This window comes from Anguilla rostrata, chromosome 7 (genome assembly GCF_018555375.3).
Source record: "Anguilla rostrata isolate EN2019 chromosome 7, ASM1855537v3, whole genome shotgun sequence".
NCBI classification, from domain to species: domain Eukaryota; kingdom Metazoa; phylum Chordata; class Actinopteri; order Anguilliformes; family Anguillidae; genus Anguilla; species Anguilla rostrata.
The window spans coordinates 42,826,620-42,845,468 of NC_057939.1; the positions used below are offsets into that span (position 1 = coordinate 42,826,620).

The window sequence follows — 18,849 nt, forward strand, 5'->3', positions numbered from 1 at the left end:
CTTTGACAGGAGAATGCTACAGGGTGGTGTTATTGTGCGCCATGATTAACCAAAGTTGCACCACGACTGGGAAACCATAAACCGTACAGGTGCTTGATCCACCATAGGAGCCACTATTGTTTTCTGAGTTTTCATCAGATTGCAGGAACAGAACATATTAAAAATTAAAAGCCATTGACTTTTGACAAGACATTTCCTCCATGGGTGTACTTGTTTTGGTGTTTGTGGAAGGAGACCGATTGCCAACCCACCATAAGGTATAGTACTTGTGTGCAAATGATCCTTATGTAATCAAATGTCTCAATGAGTCTTGTTGCCATTGCACTGCTCATAACAGGCCCAAGGCAAACATTCCAGTTTGTAAAAGCACTACATGCAGTCCTGTACTGTACATGAATGAATAGAAACCAGCCTCTACATGGCAACCAGTGAGCCACTAGTCACAACTGTGCATTGCTTTGGCTGTGGGTGTGTGAAACCTCAATTTCACATTCATATTTCCCATCTGCAGTTTAATAATATTCATAGGGAAGTAACCTCGCGAGGAAATGTAAGAGTGTTTTATTTTTAGCATATGTATACACAAGTATCAGAAAGGGCAATCTGCGCACACACTGTCTCTGTTGGTCACATTACAAAATGTACACCGCTGGAAGAAGAAACAATTACTGAAAATCAATTCACCACCACTTACAAACAAAAAGGTCAGGATATGTGGAAGAACATTGATTTTCCGTAATACAGATAGCATCACATATTGAATATGTACTAGAGTCCGTTGTATGGAAATGTTTTCTTGTCAGCTGAAGTAGCTGTGTCGTTGCCTTAAAGCACAATTACGAAAACACACATTGTAAATCAATATTTTGCAGTTGCTCAGAGTATTGTAATTAACTCGTACCAAACCGTCTTCATTGCATGTGACTGGGAACAAGATCTGCTCAGTTGTATTATTTATTGCAAAAAAAAAAAAAAGATCAATCCCTAATTAAGCCCCTGTTTTTTCCCTTTAAGAGGACAGGTTTGATCTATGGGAAACTGCGAGTTTCAGCAAATGCCATTGCTCTGTAGCTTAAGACTGCTCAGTATATTAGTTGCTGTTCCTGTTTTACTTGTTGCTGTATGTGGTTCATAGTGGAAATGTGCTTGATGTACATTACGAATACTGTACGCAGAAGGAAAAGACAATGCAAGACTCTAATTTTCTGGGTTTACCAACTGGGTGTATGCACTTGTAGCTGTTCTTGACTAAAGGATTATGAGAGGCATCGGATTGCTAGATTAGTGTTGTCTAGTACATTAACCATGGCATTATAAAGATGCGAGGCAATTATCTTTTCAGAAAGCAAATTTGCTCTCATTAGCAGAGTGCTTGAATCTCCAAAGTGCCTGTAAATGGTGGTTTGTTTCAGAAAAGCAAAAGTCATATGGTTGTGTAAGGCAAGAGTTCATGAGAAAAACACAAAGGAATTCCCAAATACTGCAACCCCCCTCAATGCTGTTTTCTAGGACTGTGTACATATGCCTCCCAGTTTATTGTAATAATAATAATAATAATAATAATAATAATAATAATACACAACATTGAATTTATTTATTTATTTGGAAAATTTCAGTTTTATAGAAGCAAACAGAATGGTTGGCCCAAACTGTGAAATTGTGTCAGCTGTTTCATGACATTTCAAGTAAATGGGGCACAGAATAGGTGGATCGCACGAGAGAGTCCCTTTGCATTTAATTAATTAATTCATTATTCATTACTCATAATCATTCATTCTTCAATGATGATATACTGTATTCTTGACAACTGTACATGCACGTGCCAATAGCGGGTAAACTACTTGCCTGTTGTCACGCTGTCGACACTGCTGAGGGCGAGGAGGGCGTGTAAGAGAGAGGGAGGGGGAAGAACGACAGATCGCACAGCATAACAAGCAAGCGGAGCAGAGCAGCATGGCGGGGCTGAGGGACACCCAACAAGGCAGCCACCGCCACAGGAAAACATGGATAAATCTTCTATTTGGAATTTTGCACCTTCTTTTGCCCTGCGTCCGTCAAGGAAGGGCACAGTCACAAGGTTAGTAGGAACACATATGCGGGAAAGCAACTGTGTTGCTAGCTAAATATTGTAATGTTTTGCCTGACAGGCTGAAGTGAAGACAAGTCGTAGCCGCGATTATTGGAACGTTGACGTAGCTAGGTAGCTAACTGCAGTCTTGGAATATTTATATTAGCTTGTTGCTAACAAACTAGCTAATAGCTGCCAGGAAAAGTATCCATGTAGTTGTCTAGCTAACTGTGTTATTTTAAATATATATATATTTCTAAATAGCTAGCTACTTGTCAGTCAGGTCACTTTGATGTGCTGGCTAGCTAACGTTAGCTGAAGTACGGTCAGGTCCATTTAACCTTCCTAAAGAACTATCGATAGCTACTTATTTGCACATCGGTCTAATGTTAACGTTATTTTTTTAATTGCTCCCTAAATGTGAGAAACCTTTTCAGTTACGTAGCCAATGCATGTCGATTCAGCTCTATTTCAGCTGAGATTTGGTCAGCTAGTTGTTGGCTCACTATTTATTTACCAAAAAACAGGCACTGTTGTCATACGAGGCAGGTTAGTTAGCTAGCTTCAGCATGTGAAGGGTGCAGCAGTTAGCTTGCTAACTTACAAAGTTCGATTAGTAACATGATAAACCTGACAATATCTTGCTAAATTTAATTTGTTTGGACTTAGCTGGCTTGCTAATATTATCAATTTTGAACACAGACACATTTGAAAGTAATGTAGCTAGCATGCTAGCTTGCTGCCTGGTTCTTTATATGAAAGTAGTTGGCATTTGTTAGCTCCTGTCGCTCTTTAATCAAGTTCCGTTTGTCGTTAACTTGACGTTACTTAGGTAGCTGTGTTTACTATCCATCTGCTGCACTTTATGACCTAACCCAAGCGACCTTCTCTTGTTTCTTGTGTTGTTAACGAAGCTCTAGCTCAGATGTCCAGCGTGGTGGAGGTTTGGCAGGCTGAAGAAGCTGACGTCATTTTCCCCACTCAGGTATGATAACGTTATCTAAAATCAGTAACTACGTGTATATTAATGAATAACTATAGCTATATTCATTGCTGACCAACTCCAGTTTATCCGTGGTAACCATCTAGTCAATAACTGTCACCTCATCATGAAGTTTGGGGTGACTACAATTTTTTTGGAATTTCAATGCACATAGTGTATTTCATTTTCCTGGTATTTGAATATTTTACTCACCAAGGGGATTGTTAGGGCGTGATGGCTACGGTATCCAGTTTGTAGGTCGTCAACTTACCTATGTCGTATGAAAACGTTCGTGTTGTTGAGCCGCCTTCTGATTGCGTAAGAGTTGTATTTAGCACCAGCTGAGCCTTTGCTGTGACATGTCTTATTTAAACTATCGGTTTGCTTTCCATTTCATGTGTGATGTTTTTGTGAGAATACCAGCTATTTTATTTGTACTGAAGGAATGTATGCAGCTTGTTGGATGAATTGATCTTCCAGATACACGCAATAGACGTTTTAACCAAAGACGTTTTCACATCGTAAATTTCCATATTTTTGTGTCGGTTTAACTGTCAGGTGTGTGTTGTTAGTTGCGTCTAAAAATGATCCACAATCGCTGATACAAGCATTCATGCAATAAAATACAAACATATAAACATAATGAATCATAATGTAAGTTAAAGATTGTTTCCTCAGAAATTAACTTAAAAAATTGTAGGCATGTTGTGATCCTTTAGATCAGTTAATTTTTATTTCAGAATAATGTTTTTGACTTTCACTTTTTCCTGCACAGTGGAACTAGGTTTTGCTCATTACTTTAATAGATATTAAGTCTATGAATACGCTCATTTAATAGCTCTTTACAATACAGAAGTTGCCATTGTGGGTAGAACAAGAAATCAGAATACGCAGTCAGTGGGTCCCCCGGATCAAGTTTGAAAACCCTTGAAGTACGGGGATATAATCTCTCTCTTCGAAGCCCAATTATGAAAATGAAAACCTATTTTTGATTTTTTTTTCCCCTGGACATTGCAGGGTATATATTTTGCATATGATTTTAATAATGAAAGGCTGAGACCAGAACAAAGATCCAATTTGAATATTTGTTGCGGCCTGTAAATGAACAGTTCTCACCAGAACAGACTTGAACATATGCAGCAGTTTTAGCGGACCCTGTACCGCCCCCTGTCTCGTTCTGCGCTCTACCTGACTGGCAGGTTCTCAGTTTGGGATTCCTGCTGTTGGCGGTGTGTGTGTGTGTGTGTGTGTGTGTGTGTGTGTTGTAGAGATTGGCAGAGGGATCGTTCCATATTAGACCTGTCCTTTCACTGGAACAGGAAAGCAGACTATCTGTGCACAGATAATGGAGGATCACATGATTGATTTTTAATAAACAAGAAAGAAAAGTATGATTTTAAATGGTCTTCCATCAATCAGCATAGCAATGTTTTTGAATGGGAGAATGACCAGAACTAGGCCATAGCTTTATCTGTGAAGATTACCTATTAGAAAGACAAATTCACGTGGGGTTGAGAGGTAGTAAACTATGAACCAAACAATTGGTTTAAACATTTCAACCTTGGCAAGAAAGGTTCTGTAAAAGTAGTTTCCTGCACAAAAGGTGGTACCTCCCCCACCCCACCCATACAGGTGTGCATACCATGCTTTATTTATAAAGATGAAACAAACTGAAACCTTGCTTCCAGATGCGGGGTTTGTAATGTGGATCTTCGTACAGGAGGATGAGGTTGATCCAATCATGGAGAGTCAGTTCGGTCAGAGAGCAAGCTCATTTGTGTGGGTGGTGCCCATAGGGCCTGTAGATGAACTAGTCTGCCCTTTCGTCATCAGAGCCAGCAAGCTTGTGACCTGGTGGCTAGATAATGCTATCTATTTGCTAGTTAGAATGCTACCCTCATCCTGTTGGGTTTATCTGTTGCTTCCGAATGGTTCTTGCACTGGGGGGGGGGCAGGATCTTCTGAGAAGGTCTGTGTGTGGCCTATATGTTATAGCTACACTTTGTTGAAAAGTCGAGGTGATTCATCAAAGAAGGGGATCCAGGTTTTTAGTCCCTTTAACAGAGAAGAGAATCCTTCCCTACAGACACACACCCCCCACACACACACACACGTACACACTTTGAGGAACAAGTTTCCACTGTGAGATGTAGGCCTAGATGTGATCCACAGTTTTACTGATGCCCCCTCACATCAAGCTGTTCAGTCTCTCACTATGGCCTGTGTGTATGATTCAGGTGTTAGCAGGTGGCATCACACAATAGCGATAAGCAAACTGAGCTGGACAGTTAAATATAGCAATGTCACAATGCCATAATTTTATTAGTCGATACCAGTAGCAGTGAAATTCCACGATTCTTGATACCTAACTTGATACCACAGTTTAAAAAAAAAAACGCCTGTGTTGTCCTACGTCAGCATGCACTCCTTTATTAAAAAGCTGTGTATGAACACAAAAAAACTAGAACGGTGGCACGTATAGTATTTAACAGGTGTCTCCAAGTACTTAAGCGAGCATTGTTCAAGTAAACAACATTGTGCACGCATTCATAGAATTTCAGGAATGTGATTCCGGGCAGAACAGTGCCGCAGTGCCTCTGATCAACGCAATTATCCCAGATTGCTTCAGTAATGTATCCAGCTGTGTAAGCAAATAAGATGCGTAACGCAAAGCTTTGGCGGTCTGCATTCTAACCGCCGGGCAGATAAATAATGTATTGTAATATTAGCGAACCAAGACCGTTATCCTCCTGCTGAACCTAATGTGCCGTTTGGTCTTGTTTTTCCTCAGTCTGAAGAAGAGCGGCACCGAGAAGGCTTTTCGCAAGAAGGGAGGTAAGCCGTCGCTCGCCGAAAGTCGAAAAACGGGAGAGTCGAACGACGTAAATTTTTTTTTTTCTTTTGACGTCACTCGCCGAGGACTTGTTCATTGCACAGCCTTGCATTCCTGCCTGCTAAGTTTAGGACAACTCAGAAAATGTGTAGACCCTTGAGACTTCTTCGGGGTGTGGTGTTTACTGTACTGAAAATTTGCACATTCTTTCAGAATGGTAATTGTTGGTCGGTCTTTTACAGACATTTTTTTCAGATTTTTTTTTTTTTTTTTTTTGTGATGTGTGACTACCTACCGGCGAACATGAACACTCGCTTAAGCTGGGGTTACACGCCTCATAGCTGCGTACAAATACTTCTTATGCACTCGATAGACTGCTATCACGTGCGCTTCTAATTTTTCTCATTTGGCACATGGGAACTGTCCAGTGTGTTGAACGTCACAATGTTGGCAATTATGATACTTAATTCTGATACAGCGTTCTTCCTTCATGTGCATAATGAATAATATGCACGTTGCGCCGGTCTTTTTCCTAGTGGTTTGGCATTGCACCCGGTGGTCTGAGGAAGCATTGGTACAACTTCAGTGTTTCCCGCTCTTGATCCCAGCTGTGCAGCAGCTGAGTCTGCCCTTTACACGTGGCCCTCTGAACATCGGAAGGGCCCGAATGAGGCGGGCGGAACTGCGGTGTAACAGAACGTTCCGGTTCGTCCGGGAGGCCGCCCTCAGCCGCCGAGCCAGCGTGGCGGAGCGCGGCGGGGTTGCGTCGGGGCAAAGAACGCTGCCGGACGCTATCTCGCCCCAGCAGAAGCGCAGCGCTGAACGGGCTCGGGCTGTGAGGTAGTTCAGATCTCGCGGAGAGAGGAGCGGAGCCTCCTACGCCCTCCTCATGGGAGGAGGTTATCGGGGGACTGCAGGGCTGGGACGGGCCCTAAGATGAGGTGAATGTGCCTGTCGACGGCTGGAGATAAACAAATCATGATTCAGTAGGACCGGCTGTGAGGCTATAAGGACGATATTGTGCGTACGATCGGTCGAAAGGCCTCTACAGGAATCTTTGAAAGCGTTTATCTTGTCGCAAGGTTTCACCATCTTTAATGAGTTGGTTTTCTTTGATGTGCAGGTGGCGTTGGAGCGAACCGCAATACAGCACGAGATGTAAATTTTACAACGGCACCACTGAAGCCACATTCGTACACGTTTAACAGAAACAAAATGGTCTTTTTTTAAGGTGCCTTTCCCATGCTTTAGTTCCATTTCCATACTTTGCCTGCAGGCGCATAATGTGGCTAAATACAACTGGCTAGCGAGGTAGCAAAACAAGTTTCAGTCTGCCGCTTTGGCCATGTTTAAATTCTTATTTATTATATCATTCTGTGGTTGAGTGCATGCAAGCACGTAGCACCACTATTTGACAGTCATTCAAATTACAGCACTGTCTAATGTTGTGGGTGTAATCCCATGACAGTTCATTGTTATTCCTGCGTAGCTGTCGAGCAACGTTTCTGTTCCTCGGAACAATCCAGAACGCAGTAGCATCCTGCTGTAGCTTTAATGGACAGATTCAGAGCTCGTTGCCTTGATGATATTAAGATTGAGATGAGTGATAAGCTTGTCTCCACTGGCCAGAGCCCCCCAGGTGTTTAGCAGATGGCATGCTTCGAGTACAGGTGTACCACATACCTCTGGCAGGCCTTTTATTGTGGATGACTTTGGCCAAAGATGTGCCTATGTAGGTGTGGGAGAACACCCAGCACTTAACAATTTAAGGTGTAATATCGCAAAAATATTTGATTAGAATGTTCTTAACTGAACATTCTTTTGCTGATGTCACAATCACTGGTGATGAAAAACAGTAGAGTTCTACAACACTGGCGTTGAATTTTGAAAAAACATAAAAATAAAAAAAATTCAATGGGTTAATCTGGCAAAAGCACACTGGGACAAGATGTGGGCCTGTGAAAGCCAGGGGAGAAGGAAGGATTTGCTTTCACCGCTGCAAGCTGGTGGGATGAATTTCTAATGTGGTGGCTGAGTCAGAACTATCAGTGCAAGTTGAGACGCGCGCAACACCGCCCCCCTCCCCCCCCCAACCGGGACTAATCACCTCCAGTATCCAACCAGCTCATTTTAACGGTACAAAGTGGCACGGCACTTCGGAGTTAAGAGTTTCGGGAGAATAGAAGGCACTAGAAGAAAGACTTGTGTGATATTGGAGCGCAAGAAGGGGAGAGGCTGTTCTTTTTCACGAGCCGCGAAGTTGAGAGTGTTCCGGAAAACGTGCGTTTAGGAAGCGCCGCGCGAAAAAGAGGACGGCAGCGTTTCTCGTGCCGTTGAGCCACACCGGCGGCTTGCCACTCCATAAATCAGGAACGCTGCTGCTCAGTATGCACCCGGCCCTCGCCTTAAACTGCTGCATGCGTGTTTTATTCCGGGGCACTCATTCAATACAGTCCAAATGGAAATATTCAAAGGTCGACCAAGAAGGTGCCAGACCACTTGGCTTACGGGTGGGGAAAAAAAAGGCTTGGGAAAAACACTAAAACATACTGCGCATAGCGTTTTACTTGGGCAACCCCATTGACCTGTTGGCGTTATGAATGGCGGATAGAATTTCAGGAAGCTCCCGGATCACAGCCTTAAACTGAAATCATGATCAAACACCAAGGGACATTTCAAGTCCAATGGCTATGTCCACTTATACAGTTAAATGTAGAAGTATTGGGGGAGTGACACCGTTTTTGTTGTTTTGGCTCTGTATTCCAGCACACAGGATTTAAAAAAAAAAAAAAAAGTGAATATGAGGTTAAAGTACAGACTGTCAGCTTTTATTTGAGGGTGTTTCTACCCATATTGGAATCCCGCCATTTTGGGGGGAGTGAAAGTAATGGGACAAATTAGCTATACTTGAGAATAAAACAACTAACAATTGTGCCACTGTGGCAGAACTTTTGCATTTAACCGTACGCGTTTTCTCGTGTCTGCTGAATCCATGGGATTCCAGTGCTTGGTGAGCTTGAGGCTATCTCCTCCCGTGGCCCTGTTCCACCTCAGCCTCACCACCATCGACATCAAGGCCTCGAAAGGTAGCTCCGTACAGGGCCTCCACCAGGGATTTTGGGCCCTACGGAAAGATCTCGCACTGGGCCCCCCAACCCCAGGCCACCCTGTCCCTGCACAATTCCAGCAGTTTTTTGGAGGACTCCTTTCCGTCAGGGCGCTTCGAATCATCCTAATTCCAGCCGCCCTCCCCTCCCCATTGCTGCGCCCCTCCCTCCGCGCTCTGTTGTTCTGATCGCCAGGGACAGAGAGAGCTTTGCTTTTCACTCAAGCGGGACAGCGCGGGGAAATGCCTAGCCACAAGCGCGAATCGTGCTCGCTCTTTATGTATCTCTGCATCTCCAGTACTCCACCGACGCTCGTTCGTGAATCCGCACGCACGAATCCCCGATCACAACTGCGCTGCTTTTACAGTCGTGTCCTAAAGCCAGGTTCTTGCATCGGCAACTCGGCCGTCTAGAGGTTGAATTTCCCCTAAGTTGCGCCACTATTGCGGCAAAAGGTTTTTTCCAGGGGGAGGGCAGTTCAGTTTTGTTTGGTTGCAGTCTGTTTGCCCTATCTTACTGTGCCATTCCATACATATTTCTAGTTTTGAAAGACCAAAAGTAAACACGCACTCAACTTTTGTTATGACCAACTTCTTTTACCCGCAGGCTGTTCTAAGGCATTCCTGCCTTGTGTTGTTCTACATCACCGGAGAACATATGATATAAGAAACTGGATTGGGCCAGATAGGGAATGCAAATCTGGTGCATAGCCCTAGTGGTATTCAGATTAGCTTTAGCTAGCTACCTGTTTTATACAGTCTCCCAGAGCTGGAAGTAAAAGCGTTCAGTCAGTGTGAACTGCTGGGATAGCTTTGCATTCATGGTGCAAGTGGGAGTTCCCTTCCAACTGTGCCCAGCTTACATTTGACTTGGAAAATGTTTCCCACACGTTGGCTGTTGCATTACGTGAGCTAAGCCTGCGACAGAAGTTGTGGTAAAGCCAACATTAAGCAATATGAATAATCCCATCGGTCACCTTTTTATTTATGTATGTACTTATTTATTTATTTTTATTTATTTAATAATTTTTTTGCTATTTTCTCCCAAATTTAGTCGTTATACCATTTCCCTGTGTGTATCACAGTCCTGGTCAATGCGCTATCCTCTGTCGGTCTGGGGAGGGTGTAGACTACCACATGCCTCCTCCGATACATGTGGAGTCTTCCCCAGATCCCCTCCCTGCTGAACAGGCGCCCCGGCCAACCAGTAGGAGTCGCTAATGCAACAATCAGGATTCATTTCCTCACCAGCTTCCCACCCGCGAGCACTGCCAATTGTGTTCGTAGGAACGTCTGACACAAGCCGGAAGTACTGCTGCCGGGGATTGAACCCGGGTCTCTGCGGTGGTAGGCGAGTTATTATACCTCTACACTACCCAGACGGCACGATCACCTTTTTATGATGTTCAGGCATATGTGACTAGACAAGATCTTGCATTTGGATTTTACGTTTTAGATCAATGACATTAGATTCCTCTTTACTGTGTTTATAATGGCATCCCTGAGTCAACTGCTGTACTTATTTCCTTCTCTCTTTTGTTAATGCATGTTGGCCAAAATGTATGCTGGCCGGTTGTAATATTGCTGTGTAATCTAATTGTGCTATTTGCCTTTGTGTGTTATTTGCGTGGTTTGGTGTCCTGGTGAATGTCTGGAGCAGGCCTAGGTTTTCAGGGGAAAAACGCTGCCTGCAGAGTGCCTTGCTAATTTTTGTGGCAGCGAAAGCATTCCCATGCTGTTATGGGAAATGGCAGGCTATTAATAAACCTCTCTGTGCAACATGTGCGAGCGTTTCATCTTCTGTCAGCTATTGCATCACCGCGGAGGTTTTTGGCGCGAAGCGTCTTTGTTTTGGATCGACGGAGGTGTTTGCCGATCCGTTGGCTCGACCGCCTCGAACCGCCGCGTCTGCTTGGCGAAGCGCGGCGAAGCAAACTGCGTAGTACAGATGAATTCCCAGCAAATTAATGACAGTTTTGAATGATCTTTTGGTAGGCCTTATGAGAGCTCATTGATGTGTCCATTTACACGTGTCCTCTTTAGTTAGCCCAGTTGTGTTGATTAGGACTGTTCCTTCCTCTGCCTGCACAATGCAGGTTTGTGAAAAATTTAAAGTTTCTGTGCTTTGAGTGAAAACGCTGTATAAAAACATCGAACTCGCCTGCGGTCCCATATCATATTACTCATGGAAAGTGCCAGAAAGCCTTATTTACATAACGGGGAGTGACGTCATCGCAGAAATTGTAGGGGTAATCTGTAAAGTGCTCTGTGTATGCAAATGTCCCACTCGTGTCTGTGATTGGACCAGTGGGGCCTGATGACTTACGTGTGATTAATGGCTTTCGTGGAGGCATTCTGATTCAGCATACGATGTCAAGCCCCAGCTGAGCCAACCCCCCCCATTTGCCGTCTCCTTCACGGCAAATAATAGCGCCGAAGAAGGAAACATCGACCTAGAACGTGATCCCAGCACCGCCCGCTCCGGTATTTTTCGTACCTCCCTTCCTGTGGCGGTGGCGGCCAGTCAGTCTCGTACCGGTAATTTGCCGCCACTTTGGCGGTTGCCGTGCAAAGGAGCGGCTCGTGTCGCGCCTTGGGCCGGTGCTCCTCGTCACCGGCTCCAGGCCCGCGAAGGCAACGGGCACAAAGGGGCCACGCCCTCCCCCGCCGCCGCTGGCCATCCGCCGCTCTCCCGTCGGGGTGTATAATCTGGGCCCGGCCCGTCTGGAGATAGGTGGGCGGGGCCCGGGCGCGGCCAGCTAAGGCACCGCCGCAGGCAGTGGCCAAGGCAGCGTGGCTGGCACCGTGGGCCGACCTCGGGGCCGGAGAGCCAACGGCGGTCGTGCTACGCCTTGGGTAACCCGGAGAGAGAGAGAGGCAGACACGACTGCCTTTAACGCTCGCCCTGGCCTGCCGTTTCATCGGCAGTAGCGAGTCACTGGACGTGCAGTGTGCATACACAAAAGATCCATTCACAATAAGCAGGCCCGGCCTAGCCTTCCGAGATTGTCCAGGCAAGCGCTGGCTTTCCTGTCCTTCTGTTTCTCTTTGTCAACAACCGCTAGGGTGTGATGGTACGCAAAAATATTGGCTGTGCAAAAACAATTCCTCGGTTTTGACTTGTGGGTTTCGGGACTTTTTTGGTACAACAGGACAAAAAATGAAATAAAATGTGAAATGTAAAATTGCTTTTCTTTATTTTGAAAATATAAACTGTGGCTAACTGGTGGTAATTATTTGCTAAACAACATAAGGCGCATTAGCGCTAAGCCATTGGGGGGAACTCTTGAGTTCTGAGTTGAAGTTCTGCGTGTGAAGCGCGACGGTAATTGTCTTCCCTCCTCTTTCTCAGCTCCTTCTATGTGCAGGAGAGTGGGAGGGCCCTTCGCTTTCAGCCGTCCGTTCTGGAGTTCGGGACGCAGTGAGTGCAGCCTACGTCGTCCTCTTTGTTCCAGCTGTCATTGCCGCTAACAATGACGATGATGATTTCATTACCGGTTGTCATCCAGTAAATGCTGCTCCGCTTTTCCCCTCAACCATTCACCGTGTCAATCTCAGTAACAACACAGTCTGGAATAATATATTCCCTTAAGAAATTATAATTACCTTTTAAAAGAACAAATAGGGGTTTCTGCTTAACCTCAGAAACGTGATTAAACTGTTCTTAACTTAACATTGTAATGCTGATGTAACAATCACTACTGGTAATTTGAAAGCATTGGTGTTCTAGAACACTGACTTCAGAATTCCAAAAAAAACTGCTCTTCAAAACTACTCTTTCTGTTAAGATGCTTTTCCAGTCCAAGGCCCCACAGTTCAGTGTCCAATCTGGTCCATGCAAGTGCCAACCGACCTGCAGCTCCACAGGATAATGCCCAATTGGCTCTGGACTTCACAAACAGAAATGCAGAGGCTACACTGCAAGATGCAAACCACTATTTAGGTGTAAAAACAGGATGGCCAGGTTACATTTTGCTATGAAATATTAAAAGTGCCTGCAGAGTTATGGAAAAGGTCTTGTGGACCCATGGGACCAAGATTCACTTGTGTCAGAGTGATGGCGGGTGCAAAGCATGGAGGCCAAAAGAAACCACCGCAGATCCAAAGCACCTTTCTTCACACCTTCATCTGTGAAACATGGTGGTGGGGGTATTTTGGCTTGGGCATGTATGGCTGCCACAGATACTGACTATATAAAAATACCCTATGATAAAAGCTGAGTGTGCACTTTAACCACATGTGAATTGTTTGATTACAAATCTAAGATTGTGGAGCACAGAGCCAAATCAAGAAGGAAATATGTCCCAGTTGCCCTAAACATAATGGGGCTCACTATATAGCTAATTACTGTAGGATCGACAATATTTTAACAAGCTTCATCATTCCTGGAGGAGGGATATATGTTGTCGCGGTCTGCATCAAACAAGACTAGGTGTAAAGCTGACAATAACTTGGAATTTTAGAGGAATGATCCTCAGTGACTTAGCAAATATGAGTCATGCTAAAACCTTAAGAGGTTTGAATGGTACAGCGGTTTGGGAGCAGATAATGAAAAGGTGTTCTCAAAAGACGTGTGTAGGAGAAGACTAAAGGTGTAATGGGATTGTGTGGTTCTTACAGTATGTGGGCAGGCAGTTTAATTCCAGTACTTTGTCTGTTCTGTGGGCATGATTAAATACAAGTGATGTGGTTCGACAGCCATTCACATTCTTTTTGCGATGGGATTTTTTTCCCCCCCCGTTCTGCTGTGTTTACGATGGCGGGGGGAAAAACGCAGGTGGACGTCGTCTGTTGTAGTTCAGGGCCGCTGACCTAGGGAGGACAGCTTTGTTTGGAACAGATCGGGTTCCTTGCGCTGAGCGCGTGCAGTACGCTCCGGCTTCTGAAAACAGTTTCCATTGAGAAAGGATAACAAACTAAGTCCCGAGGCGCTGGGACAAAGAAACGCCTCTCCGCGTACCAGGGCCGCGGAGTGCTGCCCGTTGCAGATGCGGGGTTTTCGCCAAATATGGCCAGAGCTCTTTTTCCCCCCTCATCAGCCGGAGTATGGCGACTCCGAAAGGTGAATTATCCATGTTTGGCTGGAGCCTAAGCCTTAAATCCGTCTGGTACATTAAGCGGGTTACTCTGCAATACGGAACACAGAGTCAAATTTGGGTTTATTAATGCTGGTAAGGGAAGGGGTACTGTAGTGGTTTTTTAGTAGTAGTAGTTCATGTGCATCCAAAGTGACGTTTTGGTGTCGTTCATGTGCACTGCCGGATATCTTCAGAAGCAATTTGGGTCAGATTATATCTGCTCAGGCGTGAGTCATACCCACAGCCATTCAGTTAGAAGTCCTCTGACCAAACAACCACACCCCAGGCCAGTATTCTCCTTCTTGTTTACGCAGGTAATGAATTGCGCTGAGTGTTAATATCCTTTTTTTTTGATGGAGTCTGTTGAATACGGCTCCCTAAAATAAACAGTGATATTTTTTCGGTATCTGGTCTAACGCAGGCCAAAGTTGCCATTGGCCTAACACGTCGCCAGAAGTGTGGTTGGTTGCTTCTTTTTGTCAGTGCAGTGACAGCACTGTGAAGTACTGGGCTGCTCTGCTACCTCTTTGCTTCAGCGTTCAGGGCTCAGGGTTCCAGTGTCCTTGAATGCAGTCTGCACACAGTACATGTGGATTACATTTCCCCCTCCCTTTCATTGTATCCGTTGCCCCATTTTTACAGCTTTTAGCAGATGTTCATCATGCTGCCCGAGTGAATTTTGAGGCTTCTTGATGTCTTGAAGGGTGGGTTGTTGGAAGGTTTGGATATGTTCATAAAAGCCTCGTATCCAGTGGAAGAAAGAACTTGAAAGCGTGGTTTTGTCTGAAGAAGTAAAAATGCAAAAAAAAAACCGTGTCTGTACTGTTCTGTGCATTTATACGCATCTGAGTAAATACGCATTTATGTTGCATGTATTTGAGGGCATCTACTGTGTAACCGTACTACGTAGCCAAGACTGAGCGCTACTAATAAACTCTGCTCTGTTTTCTGCTATAATACAGAATGCTCACATATTTTTTCCCTTTTTGGATGCGGCTTCTTAAAGACCTGGCCTTTTCTGTCCTTAGGCCCCTGGGACTGCCGCGAGCCGAAACCATATACATAAACAACCCCAGCCAAGACCAGCCGGTCACGCTGCTGTCTATATTCACGAGCAGCGGGCATTTTCACATACCTTCGTTTCACAGAAGGGTGAGTACCGTGTACCTGCACGGGGGCTCTCGCTGCATGCTTTGGGTTTGGCTGGCTGTGAGGGTCTCAGGTTCAGTCCCCAACCACAATGCACTCTGATTGCCCTCAGCCATCCGGCAGGTTCCTGTCATTTGAATGACTCGAATGACACTTTTTATACGTTAACCAATTGTAGAACATCGTGTGAGACTTTCGGTGGAATGGGAGAATGTGCCAAGTGTTTAAATGTCAGAATTTATTTTGGCTTCCAGAGGAGTAAGCATTCTGTTTTTTTTTCAGTTGGTTTCCATTTGCCGTTTAGCATTTAGTTTCCGTTTCAGTTGAGTTTACTTTCAAAATGAAAACGGCACAAAACCATAACCACGTGGGTTCTTTTAATGAACTGCTGAAAATAAGCACAGGATGTGGTGCTTTTAAGCCTAAAATATTCACATGCAAATGAGAAACGGCATATTTTTTCTGAAGTGTTGACGCACAGTTTACCACATAATTATGTATGTAGGCTATCTATATATTACATTAAATTAGATGTACCACCGTAGAACATGATAACATCACCATGGTTTTTAAGAATATTAACGACGAATTCGAAATTTTCTAAAAAGCTACCCAAGCTCTTGAGTCCAGGAAAATGCCATAACTGTGCCCTATTACATATCATATAATTCAAAGCCAATGCCATCATGCAAAGAAATTGGTTCAGCTCTACATGCTGTGGTCACAGATGTGTTTCTTTCTGAATATGAACAGAATTAGTTCCTGTGGAACTGCTGTCTCTTGTTGGCTTAGGAGTGAATTTGTCTTTGTAAATGGAGGGTTGATGGGTGGATGTTTTTTTTTTTCTGGTTCTCTGACTGTTTCTCTTCTCGGTCCAGGTTATCCCACCTCGGGGAAAGGCCTCGTTTAAACTCATATTCCTTCCCACCGAAGAGGGAAACGTAGAAAACACGTTATTTATAAATACATCATCCCATGGTGTTCTCTCATACCAGGTCAGTAATGCATTTCCAACGTTATCAGTTCTGACTTCACCTGAGAAAGCCAGGTGAATAGGTGGACGTATCTCACAGAGAGAATTATTTATGCTGGTCCAGGATACTATGCTCGTTACATAACTGTAAATAAGATTTTTATTTAAACGATAAATATGTACAACAATCACTTTTTGCTTTTAGATTTGTATGCATGTCCTGTTATTTTGTTCAATATTAATATTCTCCTTTATTGTAGGAGTTTTTGTGCTATAAAATACCAGCTGTGAAGTGCCTATTTTATTTTTAAATATTTAATGAGTACAAAGCTCTTTAAATAACTTCACTCAGCAGTTTTGTTTTATTTTTCAGGTTTTTGGAGTTGGGGTTCACCATGGACCCTACAAGGACCTACAGATAAAACACAGTCAGCTAATATTTCCTCATATACAGAGTATCAAACTGACACAAACTCAGGTATCCCAGTTTTATTTATTTCTTTGCCTGGCCTATAGGGTAATCTACAGTACAGATCTTTCTCTTTGTGGCCTAGTATCTCATTGCCACCACCAACATATAACTCCTATCCCCTGCCAGATATCAAACAGCATCTCCGTCTTTTACTTTCTGGCTCCTTTCATTTTCTCACCTTTTCTTCCTTTCTTGGTTTCTCTGTCTCTCACAGAGGCAAAGGAGTGAAAATAAAAGAGTCAAAAGAAAGGGAGTAAGCGAAAGGGAAATTTGTCTGAGGTTGTCTACAGGAAGACAGTGGGGCTTTAATTCTATAAATAGCTATATCAGAGATGCGAGCTAGGGCAAATGTTCTGTATGGTTTTCTGTCATATAATTTGTCAGCATCAAGTTGGAATGTTTATTTAGCTGCGAAACTGCTATAAAACCTGATAAATAAATATTAGGGCTTACGATTCTAACTTCTGTTGGTTTATGAACTATGAGACTTTTTTTTTTCTTGTCTAACCATCCACTGTTCTTCTGAATTCCTGAGGTTACTTACTTATTGCCAAAGCTTTAGAAATGTGATTCCAGCCGATAACTTCTGATGACATTTTTCGGATGAGGTCATTTCTCTTTTAAAAGCATGTGGATCTCAGTTTACTTTTAAAAGTTTTGGGAACACTGTTCAAGTACAGACTGATAAGTCCAGCTCCAGTTGCTTTAAATGCTGTTCAGATGTTCTGTCTTTGCTTGTTCCTGATTGAGTGTATATTGTTGTGCAACGCTAACCAATTTGACATTCAAATACGAGTCAAGTTTATTTCTGAAAGCACTGCATTAATCCAGTCCTTTCTGTGAAATGTGAATCTTCTGTCCTTGACAGATGAATGTTTTATTAACATTTTTAAATATTTTTATTTGATTATTGATTCAGACAATTTATTTAAGATTATGTGTGCAGGTTTCAGAATAATCAGTCACAAATCTCATCCACAGTTTTTTTTTTTTTCCCCCCAGGATGAGGCCTCGAACATGACTATTCTGGGGCTGCAGCTGGAATGTAGTCTACCTAAAACCAGCTTTGGGCATCCTCAGGTACGGGTTTGGACATCGTTGAAAAAGTTCAGCCGACAGGGACGTAAATATAAAATGTTAATGCAGTTAAATGCTAAATGCCACAAAAAAATTGTGCATTGTAAGGTGTGGAAGAGGACTATTGTTTTTGTTGCAGCATCGTGGTTTGAGATCCTCACAGTGTCTAACAGAGACACTGCTTTGGTGCTTCATTTGCAATGGGCCGTTTCCATGCTACACTCATGTCTGACCTCAGACAACCTCAGTGGAAAACGCTGCTGTGGTTCTTGTCATCACGGCACATGAACGCTTGTCAAGCGTGCAGTGGTCAGAAACCATATGGTCTTGTTTGGAGAAGCTCCGAGCGGTTAGTTTTGCCCTCGGTCATAATGCGTTGGACTCCTGTTTCAATTAGGAACAGCTTTACAACTAGAAGACCCAAGTGAACTCCAGCTAACCCTGTGCCAACCCCCCTGCCCACACACACAGTCACACACACACACACACACACACACACACCCTTGGTTAAAAGCATCCATCTTGTCAAATGCGTCTGTGCTATTTTGGACAAAAGCCTTTTTTTTGGGTCTTTTTTAGTTGGGTGTACTGATGGACTGCCCAGTCTAACTGGAGTATCCCTGTCCTAGTAACGCAGCCTCTTCAAAGACTGGAGGAGCAACTCCCATGGCAGGGTTTACCAAAAAGCAGATGGATTTCGTGTCCAGCTGTAGTCGCTGAATAGTCGGCAGTCATTCCGGCTCTAATGGAGCTCCGTGCTTCTGGGCGGCTTCTTTTTTTGCGCATGACTGGAATGGCTTCCTGTTATTTCCCAGGGCTCCTCCTGCCTCCTGACGGACGAGAAGCTGGTGGTGAAGATCAGCCTGTCGGAGAGAGGAGAGAAGCACACCGGCCTGGAGAGGTTCAAGCCTTATGTAATCGAGAATATCGTGGTGCTGTTCGAGATAACATCAGGACGGAGCAGGTTATGTAAGTGGACGCTCTGTACTCCCTTCGTTGCCATTCGTCAGAAGACGTGACATAAAAAATCATTTGAAAGATAATAACTTTCTCGTTTGAGGGTTACAAATAACCTTTCTACAAATTGCCAAAATTCTTTTTAAACGGTTGT

At 43.9% G+C, this 18,849-nt stretch overlaps 1 protein-coding gene across 5 annotated transcripts in view; it reads left to right on the forward strand.

Moving 5' to 3' along the window:
• Positions 1 to 1,917: 1,917 nt before the first annotated feature.
• The window catches only part of LOC135259742 (transmembrane protein 131-like), a 35,896-nt gene continuing 18,964 nt past the window's right edge, over positions 1,918 to 18,849 (forward strand). For all 5 annotated transcript variants that reach the window (XM_064344438.1, XM_064344443.1, XM_064344441.1 and 2 more), the window contains exons 1-9: positions 1,918 to 2,077; positions 2,983 to 3,053; positions 5,842 to 5,885; positions 12,342 to 12,410; positions 15,096 to 15,219; positions 16,095 to 16,211; positions 16,563 to 16,667; positions 17,664 to 17,741; positions 18,554 to 18,707. In XM_064344438.1, coding sequence (XP_064200508.1) covers positions 1,954 to 2,077; positions 2,983 to 3,053; positions 5,842 to 5,885; positions 12,342 to 12,410; positions 15,096 to 15,219; positions 16,095 to 16,211; positions 16,563 to 16,667; positions 17,664 to 17,741; positions 18,554 to 18,707 — 886 coding nt within the window. In that variant the 5' untranslated portion in view covers positions 1,918 to 1,953. The remainder of the gene's footprint in view (positions 2,078 to 2,982; positions 3,054 to 5,841; positions 5,886 to 12,341; positions 12,411 to 15,095; positions 15,220 to 16,094; positions 16,212 to 16,562; positions 16,668 to 17,663; positions 17,742 to 18,553; positions 18,708 to 18,849) is intronic.